At 35.3% G+C, this 14,407-nt stretch overlaps 3 protein-coding genes across 3 annotated transcripts; 2 read left to right on the top strand and 1 right to left on the bottom strand.

Moving 5' to 3' along the window:
* The first annotated feature begins 984 nt into the window (after window positions 1–984).
* LOC139848591 (transcription factor MYB1R1-like) lies at window positions 985–2,614 on the top strand. The gene is made up of 4 exons (XM_071838317.1): window positions 985–1,483; window positions 1,790–1,998; window positions 2,105–2,110; window positions 2,186–2,614. Exons 1-4 carry the CDS (start codon window positions 1,186–1,188, stop codon window positions 2,612–2,614), a joined length of 942 nt encoding a protein of 313 aa, XP_071694418.1. The 5' UTR covers window positions 985–1,185.
* Window positions 2,615–7,481: 4,867 nt separating this feature from the next.
* Window positions 7,482–9,832, top strand: LOC139848592 (probable myosin-binding protein 5). Its single transcript, XM_071838318.1, has 3 exons — window positions 7,482–8,223; window positions 8,872–9,567; window positions 9,657–9,832. The coding sequence occupies exons 1-3, from the start codon at window positions 7,482–7,484 to the stop codon at window positions 9,830–9,832; spliced, it is 1,614 nt and encodes a 537-aa protein (XP_071694419.1).
* A 360-nt stretch (window positions 9,833–10,192) lies between these two features.
* On the bottom strand, window positions 10,193–10,815 carry LOC139847039 (serine/threonine-protein phosphatase PP2A catalytic subunit-like). Its single transcript, XM_071836636.1, has 2 exons — window positions 10,481–10,815; window positions 10,193–10,384 (listed from the first exon to the last, which is right to left on the bottom strand). The coding sequence occupies exons 1-2, from the start codon at window positions 10,652–10,654 to the stop codon at window positions 10,211–10,213; spliced, it is 348 nt and encodes a 115-aa protein (XP_071692737.1). The 5' UTR covers window positions 10,655–10,815; the 3' UTR covers window positions 10,193–10,210.
* Between the last annotated feature and the right edge of the window lie 3,592 nt (window positions 10,816–14,407).

A 14,407-nucleotide genomic window follows, 5' to 3' on the forward strand; every position in this document is an offset into this window, starting at 1 on the left:
GGGAGGGGTATAAGCCGCACGTCTATTGGCACACACATGGGATCCTACCTGTCAATCTGTCATTTCTATTTATCTTGATAATATACGAGTAATAGATTAGTAGAAGTAGATTAGATTAGATTAGATTTTAGATAATTAAATGTTGGATATAAATAAATAAATAAAAGTAAATAACCTATACATATACCTCTACTATATCTATCGCCCATCTATTATATACCTATATCTAAAAGGTAAAGGCCAAATGAATAGTACTATTCTTTTTTCCACTTTTCGCAAACTTAACCCCCCCAAATTTTATTAAAGTACAAATCGCACCTCACTTTACACTCTTATTAAAATACAAATCGCACCCCCACTTTATACGTATATTTTTTCCCAAATTTTACAAACTTAACCCCCTAACTTTTATTAAAATACAAATCGAACCCCCACTTTACTAAAGGCCAAATGAATAGTACTATTCTTTTTTCCACTTTTCGCAAACTTAACCCCCCCAACTTTTATTAAAGTACAAATCGCACCTCACTTTACACTCTTATTAAAATACAAATCGCACCCCCACTTTATACGTATATTTTTCCCCAAATTTCACAAACTTAACCCCCTAACTTTTATTAAAATACAAATCGAACCCCCACTTTACTAACTTTTTTTTTTTACTAATACTCAATTTTCACAAACTTAACCCCCTAACTTTTATTAAAATAGAAATCGAACTCCCACTTTATACGTATATTTTTTTTAAATTTCACAAACTTAACCCCCTAACTTTTATTAAAATACAAATCGAACACCCACTTTACTAACTTTTTTTTAAATAAAACCCGAACGCTAAAAGAGGCAACTTTCACAAAAGGAACAACCCTTCAATGTTAGATGTCGAAAAAAATTCTTTTTTACAAAATAGATCAAGACTTTTTTTTAACTCGCATTCAAAACGGAGCCCCCGGCGCGAAGCGAGGGCTCCACATCTAGTTCTATCTATTTCATATCAATTTTATCTAACACTTGTGCGCCATATGCATTCAACACTCCTATACAGGAACACGAATAACCTCAATCTCCACATAATTTATAAATAACAATTTTATATAATTTATAAAATTAAAATTAATCGTTCGTTCGAATTGATTATCTGATTGATCGAATAATCTATCTAGCAATCTGTAGCTACCAAACACCATGTCTCAATCACAAACGCAATCATCGGTGATAGATGATTCATTTTCCGATGGCTCCGGCTCCGGCACCGGCACCGGCGAGATCATGCTGTTTGGCGTTAGAGTGAAAGTTGATCCGATGAGGAAGAGTGTTAGTATGAACAATTTATCACAATACATACAGCCTGTAATTCATCATGAATCTTCTAATAACAACATCGATGTATCCGCTGCCGTAGCTATCGCCGCAGACACCGGTTACGCCTCCGCCGATGACGCCGGTCGTAACCACGCCGGTGGTGGTAGAGAACGTAAACGAGGTATGATCTCACATTCTCACTCCATGTATATAATATAATAATATCCAGTGCTCAATTCATTTGTATAAACATATGTATGCGTATATACATCAGTTTTGTTGTAAATGTTCCGATCATTTTGATTAAATTGGAGAATTTGATTTTGTAGCTATTTTCGTTGGCTAGGTTTTGTTGTTTGCCAATTCATTTGCTTGTAGTTCATCTCAATTTTGATTTAATTTAGGTCATATTAATCTGGTACGGAATTAATTTGAATAATTTGGATAAATATTAAATAATAATGGAAATGTAATCGAAAATGTATAGGAGTGCCATGGACTGAGGATGAGCACAAGCTGTTTCTTTTAGGTCTACAAAACGTAGGAAAAGGAGACTGGAGAGGAATTTCAAGGAATTTTGTCAAGACGCGTACACCTACGCAAGTTGCAAGTCATGCTCAGAAATACTTTCTTCGACGTAGCAACCTTAATCGCCGTCGTCGCAGATCCAGCCTTTTCGATATCACCACTGATTCGGTGAGTTTGAATGCATAAAAGTATCAATATCGGCTTTCAAACATCAATTAGCATGCTTTGAAAGCTTAAAAGTATGATAGTATTTTTTTTTTTTTTTTTTTTTTAGATTGCTGTATGTAGCTTGTTTGCATAGGGTTGCAGTTTACAACTTACAGCAACTAATAGTTTTTTTGTACATTATGATTAGGTTACCCCTATGTCAACTGAAGAAGAACATGTTCATGAAGATAACAAAGGTCAAGCTGTTAAGCAACCATCAATGCCATCTTCCCAACACATATCTCCGATAAATGGATTTACAACTGCAACGTATCCGGTGACAGCTGGACCAGGTTTACAGCCAGTACAGCTTCAGAATCCAGCACAAGTAATGAACTTTAACAATGACAATCAAGTCAGTAGTGGGTCAACGCTACTTGTTCATCCAGTACCTGTCTCTCCAGCAAGTAATTTATCAACAAGAACTGATCTTAATCTAAACCTGACATACGAAACAGAGCCATCGTTAGTATCGTTAAATCTTTCTTTGTCCGATCAATCATCAGAAAGGCGTTCTTCATCATATCAAGTGATATCAGGCTTCAATAACAGAGATAGCATGATCAGAGTTGCTTGAACTTTAATTCCTTAAGAGCAGGAAATAAAACAACAATAGGGAAAGTCAATCTGGTAATTAGTTATTGACTTAAACTTAATCCTCTTTTAAATATCTATATTTAAATTCGTTAAGTCGTATAAGCATTTTGTTTGTTTGTTTGTTTGTTTTGGGTGGGAGATCTAATGGATGGCTTGTATGACATGGTGTGAAATATCTAGAAGTGGAGATCACATTTATTGTCTTAATTGTTGTAGCCCTTTTTATGATATATAGTAACCATAATAATATGGATTGATTGAAGTTGCAGTGTGTGGGGTGTGTTACAACCTGGACTTATCGTCGACGTATAAACGCAAACCTTATATTTTCATGTTGGATTTAGGTTACATGTAGAGCAGGGCAGTGTGAATTTTAGCTGTGTCTTGTACATAATAGACTATATTTAAAAGGGTGTGGTGGTCCTGATTGTGTGATGGTAAGAAAACATGGTGGGGTATAACATAATGGGATAGGGATAATGTTATCTAGCCATCCATTGAGGATTACTTTTGACAACCAATATAATATGGGGTTGGTTGGTCACATGCCACTGATGCTTATATGGTACTATTATTTGCTACTAAAGGTGATATATTAGGTCAAGAACCACTTTCCCTATATAAAAATAAAGACATAAAAAGTTTTGTTTAGTTTCATCCGCATAATCCTTTTTGGAAAAAAGAATATGCTATGAAGTTAGAGATGGATGGATAATAATGCCCGTTTTAAGTCGCTTAAGATCACAAGAAGCTTTCGGGGCAGTAAAAATATGGTAAAAGTAAATGTAAAGGATTCACCGGAACCTATCCACGTAAACGTTATATAAGGTAAAATATCAAGAGTGCGTGACAAAACTAGATGAATTCGACGATGGAGAATCAAATTCAACTATAGATTCCTTAGATTTTCCAGATCGGTTTGTATACCTAGAATTAAAAGGGTTAAGACTTGACAATATATTGAATATGTTAGGTTAAGTTAATCATTTTAGATGTCTTATTGATGGTTAAAAAGTCAACTCAATTGGGGTTAAAAGATTGTAGATACTTGCAGAAAAATGGACATATGTCAAAAACTAATCTATTGTATAAATAAAATAAGCTTTTATAAATAAAATATGAAGAGTCGGATCGTTACTTAACATGGTTGAAGATGAAATCAAGTAGCAATACTTTATTTACATGTCTTTCTATATATTATTGATCGGGGTTCAGGTTTCCGCCCAAACGTGTGTGTTACGTGCAAATGATGAAGATCGTTAAAATAAATGATCTACTGATACCAAAAAAATCGTCGTTAAAAAATATATATTTTTTTTTATTTTTTTTTTTTTGAACGGCTATTTTTTGACATAAGTAATATTTTAGTTACATGAAATAATTCAGACTCAATTATCACTTTTTTTTCCTCCTATATTTGTCTTCTATTAATAAGCTTTAAAAAAAAAATCAAGTGAAAGGAAGTATGACCGCTCTACCGATAGTTGAAACTCAACGGGTGATATTTCCGCTTATATTGCTACTTATGAAATATGATTTCTGATTATTGATGCAAATCAAGTCACGTAAATCATCACAAGATAGCTTAGTGGTGAGACCTAAGTTTCTTTAAAAAAGTTTCAGGTTTAAGCCTTATTAGAAGCATAACAGGAATTAGAGGCAGAGGATGATGGTTGCTTACATTTTCAAAGATCTTTTCAAAATGAATATTACTTTGAGCATAAATATTTGTGTTATATATCGCTAGAACTTTAATTATATTTTCAATTTATGTTATAGGCTAGACCTTGCTCCATGATGGTTAAAATTGGTGAAGTCTGCAAATTTTAATCATCTGATACTAGATATAACTATATAAGTCATTACAACATCGATCGGTCCATACTTTTTCAGATCTGACTTGTATAACCTAAACGAATATGCTTGATTACGTTTTACATGAAAATTCATACACGAATACGCTACGAACTCCTGTTTATTCACCAGGTAAAATATAATGGTTAAATAATAAGTTCTTTATTTTCCGGTTTCGGTTTGTAGCACTAGTAGAAATCAAAAATCAAATTTAATTAATTTTTTTTTCTTCTCTTCAGTTGAAGATCTCAAGAATTCAAACAAAACACCCCGCTTATTTTCAGTTCACTGCTCCGGCCACCGGCATCTCGCCGGTGGTCGGGTTACTTCGGCTCTCTTCAATTTTTTTTTCTTCCTTTACCTCGCTCTCATCTCTTTTCCTTTCCAGATCTGGTGGTTTAATGGAGTTTCGATTCAGCTTTTAGCCGTCACCACCGGTCTCAGGCGGCGAACACGGTGGTGGCAACCGTGTTCTGGGCTCCGGTTGGTGGTTCGTCTGGGCGGGTTTGTCTCTCGATCGTCTCTTTCTATAATTTTTAGCTTACATCATACTATAGTCGGTGTATTTGTTCTTGTGGTTTTGTGTGGTTTACTTCTTTGGTCAGATTGTTTACAATGGGTTGGTTTGTGGTTTTTGTTCCACTTTCAATTAAATAAAACATTTGACCATTCATACGTAATGATACAAAATTGATTTCATATGGGATTAGTACCGTTAGCTTTAGTCAGGTGATGTTCAACCGGCGATTTGGGTCGCCGGAGTTACTGTACGTGGGTACAAGTTGGTACATGTTGCTGGAAGTGAGGCTGTTGTTCAATGAATTTCAAGTGGAGTTGGTACAAGTGGATTTATGTTGCAAGTGGGTTTAGATTATTGCAAGTTAGGTTGTAGTTCAAGAAAAATACAAGTGGAGTTTGTCAAGTGGGTTTTTGTTGCTAAGTGAATTTTGTGCAAGTTTGGTGTCATTCAAGTGGAATTGGTGCAAGTGTGTTTATGTTCCTGCAAAATTCCTTGGTCGTATCCTTTTGTCTTCAGCCCTTCATTGTCGTGCTTCTCCTTGTGCTGCTGCTCCTCCACCTTGACACTACTACCTGGGTTCGAGTCGTAGTTGTTCTATTTTGCTCTGTTGCTTGAGGTTCATGGGCTCAAGGGTGCTTGTCCCGGCATCCATATGTTTGTTTCATTGTCTCGTCGGTTTTAGTCTTTAACGATCGTGTTTCCCATTGTTCCTTTACTTTCAAGTTTGACAGGCCTATGATTGGGACTTATTTTATTTAAGGTGTAGTTAGGGTGATTCCGGGTCTTGGTTTGTGGTTGGTGTTTGCAGTGGATTCATGCATGGTGGTGTTAGGTTTGTAGAAGATGTTAGGCATGTGGCTTTTTAGGTTATAGTTTGGTGAGGGGAATTTATTGGATGTTATTCACAAGAAGGTATTCACAAGGATTCATCGGGTCCAATTCGTGCCTAGACCCTACACAGCTTTTCTTTCTCCGGTCCTTCCTGATATTTTCTGGTTCCGGCATCCCTTCTCCGATGGCCGACATGTGATGGCCGCTCCCTGTGCCGCTGCACATCCTCTTTGATGCTACACTTCACCTGGTTCTCTGGTTCGTAGTTCCCGTTGGGCTGAGCAAGAGTTTTCTGGGGTTTTATGGATGTAGTCGGGGTGACTCCTTTTCAAAGTTTCGGTAGTTGTTTGCGGTGGTGTTGCTATCTTGGGTTTCATCCGTTTGTCGGGTGGTTTGGGACCTAGTGGTTGTTGGTTCTGGAGATGCTAGGAGTCTGGAGTTCTTGATTAGGTGTGCTTCGTGGGTTGTTTCATGGTTGCTGTTTCGTGATTTCGTGGGTTACTTCAAGCAGTTCGTGATTTACGACTGGTTCGTGATTTCAGGTTGTGGTTGCTGTTTCATGGTCGTTGTGTGCGTTAATCGTGGTGATAGTTTTCGTGGTTTCAATTGGGTATAGCAGACGGTGTGGGTTATTGCTCTGTTAATTATCTTGGCATATTACATTATCACCACTCGATTTAATTGCGTGATTGGTTATTTCGTTTATGATTTCGTGGGTACCATGGTGTGGTTTTCGGGTTGTAGTCGGTGTTCATGCTTTCATTCGGGTGTTGCCCTGAAGTGGTCATGTAATATGTTGTGATTTGCAAGGCGGTTTCCTAGGTTCTTGCTGACCTACTCGTGTTAAGGTCTATTGTATTACTCGTGGTTAGATTTAAGTGTTAGTCGATTCGAGTTTGAAGTGGTTTGTCGTGTGTTATGTAACCTACTTTGTATTTCCTAGCATCTTGCTAGTTTTTACTTATTAATAATAATATTACTATTGCCTTTCGAAAAAAAAAAAAAATATAATGGTTAAAAGCTAAATGATTACCATGCATCAAATGAATTTTAAACTAGGAAATTTAATGGTTTATGGCTACGAAAAATCCTTCTAAGGAAAGAGCTACATTTGGTTTGAAATCGGGCTGCCCTATAGGTTGTGTCCGTGGATAGGAAGGTGGTTGTTAGTCTGGTTTTGCTAGTCCTATCTTGTTGTTAGGTTCTAGCTTGGTTTTTGGTTGTCTGTGAGGCCTCAAGGTGCGCTTGAGGTCGTTGTTCTTTTGAGTATCTTTTATTGTTATTATTTTTAATAATATTTATCGGGTAAAACCTTTTACCCAAATAAAAAAAATTTAAACTAAACTTATGAGAACCAACTTGTGAAAAGTGCATGATTGACCGTTAATTCAGGTAAAGAAAAGAACATTTCTATATTTAGGTAACACAAAACATGGGAAAACCTCATAGTTAGACATCACTCCAAACCTCGTTTAGTAACTAGTATCACACAAACACTTGTATTAAGAGAAACAAGTGGATCTTGATCTAAACTATTTTGCCTATTGATTTCTTCTCAAAATCTTGTTCACTCTCCATTTTCATATTTTACATATTTTAATATTGAGTTTCTCTTTAATTCTTAATTGCTCGCCTCGTAAAAATGTCGAAAAGGACATTTAGGATGTTCGTAGAAGAAGAATTAGGCGAATTCCCACATTTCGTAGTAGGCGCTGTACTCGAATGGTTCCTAATAGCGTCCCTTTTCATCGACGGGCTTCTCGCATTCATCTCCCACAAATTCGCCATGACGTTTCAATTGGACCCACCGTGCGTCTTATGCACACGGATTGATCAGTCCCTTGCAGGTACTAACCCGGGCCCATACTACAACAGCTCAATATGTGAATCTCACAAAAAAGACATATCATCTTTAGCTTATTGTCATGTACATAGAATATTGTCTGATATTCGAACCATGTGTGACGGTTGTCTACTCTCGTTTCAAATGGGAAAAGATTCAGATTCCAATGAAACTAAAAAACACACGAAGCAAAAACACTCGGGTGATCAGAAGCTGAAGCTGAAACTGAAACCAGTGAAAACTGGTATAGAATCGAATGGTAATACGCAGGCTGTTGAAATGAGCAAGTGTTCATGTTGTGGTGAATCGTTTAAGAAGAGAACTTCTTCTGAAGCTTTTGTTAGGACCCCGTCTAACCTCCGTGCTTCGTCGTTTGCACCGGCTTTTTCGCCTAGAGTGCCCTTGACCCCAATGGGATGGAGACATGATGATGCAAAAAATGTTGAGTTGCCTCATGTTCAGTATACAGAGCTCAAGTTTGTATCTGATAATGAACCAGATGAGCCTGAAGAAGAACAGGGTCCAAACACAGATTCCAAAAGTGAGCTTTACCAACTTTGGTTTTTTTTTTTTTTTTTTTTTTTTTTTTTTTTTTTTTTGACAAAATCTCAAAGATAGTTTGTTGAAATCATCATGTTTCGTCCTTTTTCTAATCAAGAATAGCCCTGAAATTTGCACTTTAATCGATGATAGTCGTTCCAACAAACAGTCATTAATTATTCCCGTTGAATCAATTCATTAAGTCCAACAAGGTGTATGTTTGGCAGGGACACCCTGACCCCGTGTTTCCTTTAGAAACTCTTCAGACCCACCCCGAAAGAGTCAGATGCCGTAAAATTACCTCCACCGGGTCCCTGCACATGTGACAGGAGCAATCATTATCCCACTGCCACAAGGGTTGTAAATTCTTGCCGCGAGTGGGGATTGAACTTGCGCCTATTTTAAGTCCAAGCTTCCACATGGTGGGTCCTAGCTTCAAAGGTACCTGGTACCATTGAGCTATTGCTACATTGGTCGTTAAATCAATTCATGTCCTGAACATGTGAGGGAATCTTTGTCTGGATTTAACGGAAATAATTAACGTTCGTTAGTGAGCGGGACTATCCTTTATAAAGTGCAAACTTCAGGGACTATCTTTGAAGTTTTGTCTTCTTTTTTTTAAAGATGACAGGCTTACTCGTTTATGTAGATGTTAGAGACGATATAAATTCTGAAACAAAACCATTGCTTGGAGATTCAGAAGAAGTGAACGATGAGCCTTGTACGACCCCACGGTTTGGAAAAGGAAACAAGTTTTTTGGGGTACCGTATGCAGAATCTGTAGCAGTAAACAGTCCAATATTTGCAAACAGACTACCAAAAAAAATTCCATTTGAAAAAATGGATACGATTTGCGAACAGAGTGATGAGGTGGCGATAGAAGGTGATTCCATAATTCATCACTTAAAAAGACAAGTGAGAGCAGATAGAAGAATGCTAACGGTGTTATATCAAGAACTTAATGAAGAAAGAAATGCATCAGCTAGTGCAGCGAACAATTCAATGGCTATGATCACTCGATTGCAAGCGGAGAAAGCTTCGATTGAAATGGAAGCTTTGCAGTATCAGAGGTTGATGGAAGAACAAGCTGAGTATGATCAAGAAGCGATTCAAATACTTAAAGATATGCTTATTCAGAAAGAGAAAGATATTAAGGTTATGGAAGTTGATCTTGAGAAATACAAGCAGAAATACGGAGAGATTAAGAAAACTAAAAGTAATTTTGAAACCGAAAGATCTAATCTTTCTGGTATGTTGAATAACCTGGAAAATCTTATAGAATCATCATCGGATACGGCGGATCATGGAGACAAAGATAAAGGTGGCTTTACACTTTGTATGCTCTGTAATTCTCATACAGTTAATTGACATCATCATGTGATGTCACTCACCACCTACATCTGATGCTAATAATTTGTGTACGTGTATGAACAGGGGAAGAAAAAAAGGCGAAACTGGTTAGAGAGATGACGATAATTAAGGAAAGGATGAGTGTGATTGAAGCAGACAATGGATACCTGAATAACACAACAGGAACACTCCAAAAGGGTGACGAAAGAGCTGACCTACTTACGGAGATTGCTCAAAATCTTCAAAAGCTTAGGATATAAACTTGTATTAACCTTGGCTAGATGTAGCTAAGCTAATAATGCTTCAAGTGAGGATGATAACTTCAACCCGTTTGCTTGATGAACGGGTCAATTTGAGTTAACCATAAAGAAAACACAATAAGTTTAATGTCTCAGGTTGGCTTTAAGACTGATAGTTTGTATATTGCTAAATTCAACTTATACTGCTTGAAGTAAATGTGTGTGACTGTCAAGTTTTCAAATCGGATTACTCACGAACGGTTGGATTGTTCTGGTATGTCTTGTTAACAGGTCAACTGGGTAACAGATTAACAAAAGCTCACTGTCATTAGGTATAAAGGACTGTCTAACTGAACAAAAAACTATAACAACACAAATGTCGAATAATCAAACACCAATTTACAAGAAGTAGTCTGGAGTTCTCCGAGCAGCTTCAGGCTCAACCTGGCGAGGGGCAGGGTCAAATTGTAAGAAATTTCGGTCCATATTTTCTCCGATCTCAAGTATGGCAGCCATATTACCACATCTATAGCAATAATTTGGTGCACTGAATACAGTTACAACATTGTTCTCCTGCACACGAAAAGAAATGCAAAGTTTTTTTTTATATATATATATATAAGGTAGGTGCCAATCAGTTTGAAAATTTAAATATCTGATGTTACAAACCTGAGACCAATTGTAACCTTCCATGACAAGCTGATGCGCCCTAGAGATAAGACTGAGCCCATTTGTATGGTTAAACTGTGCAGCTATGTCCTGACCAAATGTGTAACCGGCACCACGAGGAGAGATTCCCCAACCGCACCGGTCATCAGGATCAGACCACAGGAGGTCACACATTGGCCCCTCGTGAGGAACCTAAGTTCAAACACAGAATCACATTATCTGTTGCTATTTTTCCTTTCTTTTAAATTAAGGTTGGAAATTGGAAACTTCATTCCACTTTAAAAAGGCTTAGGATAATTTTTTCATCAAAAACAAAATTAAGTATAGAGCACAAAATTACTCGCAGCATGTAACGACCCGGATTTTTCCGTTAATATATAGAAGATTAATATTTACATAATTAATGTTTCCAACATGTTAAGCAATCAAACTCATTAAGACTTAGTTATTTGAAATGAATTTTATACAAACATTTGGCCACCCCGTCTGTCTGACGATTCACGAACGTCATAATTCGTAAAAAAATTATTTAATGACGTATATATGAATATAAATATATACTCATGATTGTTAAATGATATTTAAGTATCTCATTACATATATTAACAATTGGTTATGTACATAAAATGAGATTACTAACTTAAAGACTTCAAGACTATATACATATATATAACGATTAACGTTGTAATAACTTCTAAATTAAAATGTATGAATATGTATTGTATTAACATGTATTAATACACTTTTGAAGGACTTAAACATATATACTAACATACTTATACTCAACAAAGATAGCTATACTCGTAATCTCATTCAATTCCATCAAGAATTCTATTCGTATTCATTCGGTATTTACACCCATATCATACCCAGCTTCCATACTTAAATACTATGAGTATATACCAATATGAAATACCAATTATAGCCTCCTTAGCAGCCCTATGAGTCACAAGACAAGGATAAACATGATGGAGACTTGTGGGAACCAACATTTAACTTCTAGTTTGCATTATTATGCTATATTCCAAATTTTGATAAAGTCTCTTAACCATATGCATGAACCACGACTTTTAACACTCTTTTTACTCATTCATATCAGCTATTTAACTTATCTTCACTCTCATAATACTCACACACAAGAACTCCAAGTATTCTCTCCATTTCTTACTCTTTAAACACTCTTTAAACACACATACTTCAAGTACTAGAAAATCTTCATTCACTTTGATCATAAACTAGCTTCAAGAACACTTTGTTAACTCATCTACTCCTCTTTATCAAGGTAAGAATCATATATAAGTTTTGGTTCAATTCATATACTTATAACTATCTTAATTCAAGATAGAAATCTTATTCGAACTTTTGTTCATTCTATGATTCTACTCCAAGGATTACAAGCCATCAAGGATATCTTTGATCACGAGATTATCATCTTATTTTATCAGCAACTTTGTTCATTTAATTTGAGGTAGTCACCTTATTCATAATCTTTTTCGATTCATATCCATATAGCTATCTTATTATGACTTTATAACTTACAACAACAAGAACATAGCTTAGATTAATTCTAAACTTGTTCACAAACAAATTTAATCCTTCTAACTTGACTTTTAAAATACTTCAACACATGTATTATGACAATATGTCAAGCTAACATAAGGATATAAAACTTGTAAACACGAAGAACACCTTAAAACTGAACATACGCCGTCATAGATCATCGGGGGCTGTTTTGGGTTTGATTTTAAAAAACCTATCTTAAACTTTGAATTAAAAGATTTCCTTTGGTGAAAATTCTTATTTTATATGGATATGAAATATATCCAAAATCCATGGTTAAACTCTAATTGGAAGTATGTTTTTCAAAAGAGTCATCAAGATGTCGTTCGTACGACGGATATGACTATCTTCTCTTATTTGACACATAAGCTGCATTTTCGACTATAAACCTATACTTTTTCTATTAAGATTAATAATGTTGAGTTCGATATGAAACCATGGCAACTTGAATCACTCAAAACGGATTTGTAACGAAGAAATTATGGGTAAAACAAAATTGGATATTTTTCTTAATTTTTAGCTACGGACATGATTTATAAAAATGGATGCTAACCTTATCCTAGCTAACTTACCTTGTATCCTACATGTATTTATACATGTCTTGTTCCCGAACTTATGGAAATACAATTTATAATAGTCGTGATTAAGTTCTACGACAATATATTATAGTCTTAATAAAGATCGTAAGGCACCATATATATATATATATGACTTGATCACCGTGGATTCGTATACAAAGTTTTGACATATCATTTTGACTTCTTCTATATATATTATTGGAACGAACTATTAGACACCATTGGCAGTAATCTCGAGTTAGCTGTGGGTCGAAGTGGATTCCAAAATATTATATACTTTGAGTTGTGATCGAGCCTGAGACATGTATACAATGGGTCGCGGATTGCTTCAGACAATATACATATTATGTTTCTTGTTATATTAAGACAATATATTATAGTGTTAGTGAATTCTAACACAATATACGCATTTATATTTATATATATATATATTTATACTGTTGGACTATTGGACTACGAACGTTGGACTACTAACAAGGGACAATTAAAATTATCACAAGTATCATAAGTATGGAATATTAATTATATATATATCTTGACACAAGAATATTATTATTAGGTTCGTGAATTTGTCAAAAGGCCAAGTCTTATCACCATCTATTCGGAAATCATCACAAGTTAGTTATAGTCCCATTTTTAATATCTAAATTATTTTGGAATGAGAATACATGCAAATTTATAAATGTTTTACAAAATAAGCACAAGTTCATGAAACTACATTCTACGATTGTTTTGTTATACCGGATATCTGTACTTATTATTATTATTATGCTTGGTAACCTAAGAATTAGTGAAAAACACTAATTGACGCGAATCCTAAAGGTAGATCTACGGGCACCAACCACCTCCATTTTCGAATAGTGGAAATGCTTTAGTACTTCGAAGGGTTCTTGTCATACATTTGAATAGTGGAATGTATGATGCCAGATATCTTAAGCGCTCTATGTTAAGGTCGGTTACCAGGCGACTCATCGTATGAATGATTTTTGCAGTTGTAATGATCCTGCGCATTTAATTAAATGAAATCTTGTGGCTTATTAAATGTTATGATTATTATATAGAAATTAAACCTATGACTCACCAACATTTTTGTTGACGTTTTAAGCATGTTTATTCTCAGGTGAATATTAAAAACGCTTCCGCTGTCGTATGCCAACCCAAGGTCAAGATTTGGAGTCGGCATAATTGTTTATATTGTTTAAACTTGCATTCGGAGTATTTGTTGTAATATATTTAATCATATTGTAATGGGTTGTGTAAAAACTTATTTATTTGAGGAGATTGTCTTTGATAGACAATCTAAATTATGTCATTAAGACCTTTATTCAATAATAAAGGTTATGGTTGTTTTTAAAAACGAATGCAAGATTTGAAAAACGTCTCATATAGAGGTCAAAACCTCGCAAAGAAACCAATTAATATGAAACGTTTATAATTAATATGAACGGGGCATTTCAGTTGGTATCCGAGCGTTGGTCTTAGAGAATCAGAAAATTTTTCATTAGTGTGTCTAACTGATTTTTGATGCATTAGTGAGTCAGGACTTCGACCGTAATTATTTTAAAAATGATTGCTTAATATAATTGTTGAAAACATAAGATTATTAACATATAAATATTATAAGATATATCATTCTCTTAACGTGCCTGCTATTATGTGATAGATGACTTCATCCGATCATATAAGCATCTCTAGTGATTCAGATTTCATTTACTTATCAAGTGATTCGGAGGCTGAGTCAAAGCATACGACTTATGAACCAACGGAAAAGTTAACTTTTGGTGCTACC

The sequence above is a fragment of the Rutidosis leptorrhynchoides genome, chromosome 5 (genome assembly GCF_046630445.1).
Source record: "Rutidosis leptorrhynchoides isolate AG116_Rl617_1_P2 chromosome 5, CSIRO_AGI_Rlap_v1, whole genome shotgun sequence".
In the NCBI taxonomy this organism is placed as follows: domain Eukaryota; kingdom Viridiplantae; phylum Streptophyta; class Magnoliopsida; order Asterales; family Asteraceae; genus Rutidosis; species Rutidosis leptorrhynchoides.

Coding starts and splice junctions, on each gene's coding strand:
- LOC139847039 (XM_071836636.1), bottom strand. CDS start 10,654: ATGTGTGACCTCCTGTGGTCTGATCCTGATGACCGGTGCGGTTGGGGA. Junction 10,385..10,480: donor AAGGTTACAATTGGTCTCAG/GTTTGTAACATC, acceptor TTTCGTGTGCAG/GAGAACAATGTTGTAACTGT.
- LOC139848592 (XM_071838318.1), top strand. CDS start 7,482: ATGTCGAAAAGGACATTTAGGATGTTCGTAGAAGAAGAATTAGGCGAA. Junction 8,224..8,871: donor TCCAAACACAGATTCCAAAA/GTGAGCTTTACC, acceptor TCGTTTATGTAG/ATGTTAGAGACGATATAAAT. Junction 9,568..9,656: donor CTTTACACTTTGTATGCTCT/GTAATTCTCATA, acceptor GTGTATGAACAG/GGGAAGAAAAAAAGGCGAAA.
- LOC139848591 (XM_071838317.1), top strand. CDS start 1,186: ATGTCTCAATCACAAACGCAATCATCGGTGATAGATGATTCATTTTCC. Junction 1,484..1,789: donor TGGTAGAGAACGTAAACGAG/GTATGATCTCAC, acceptor GAAAATGTATAG/GAGTGCCATGGACTGAGGAT.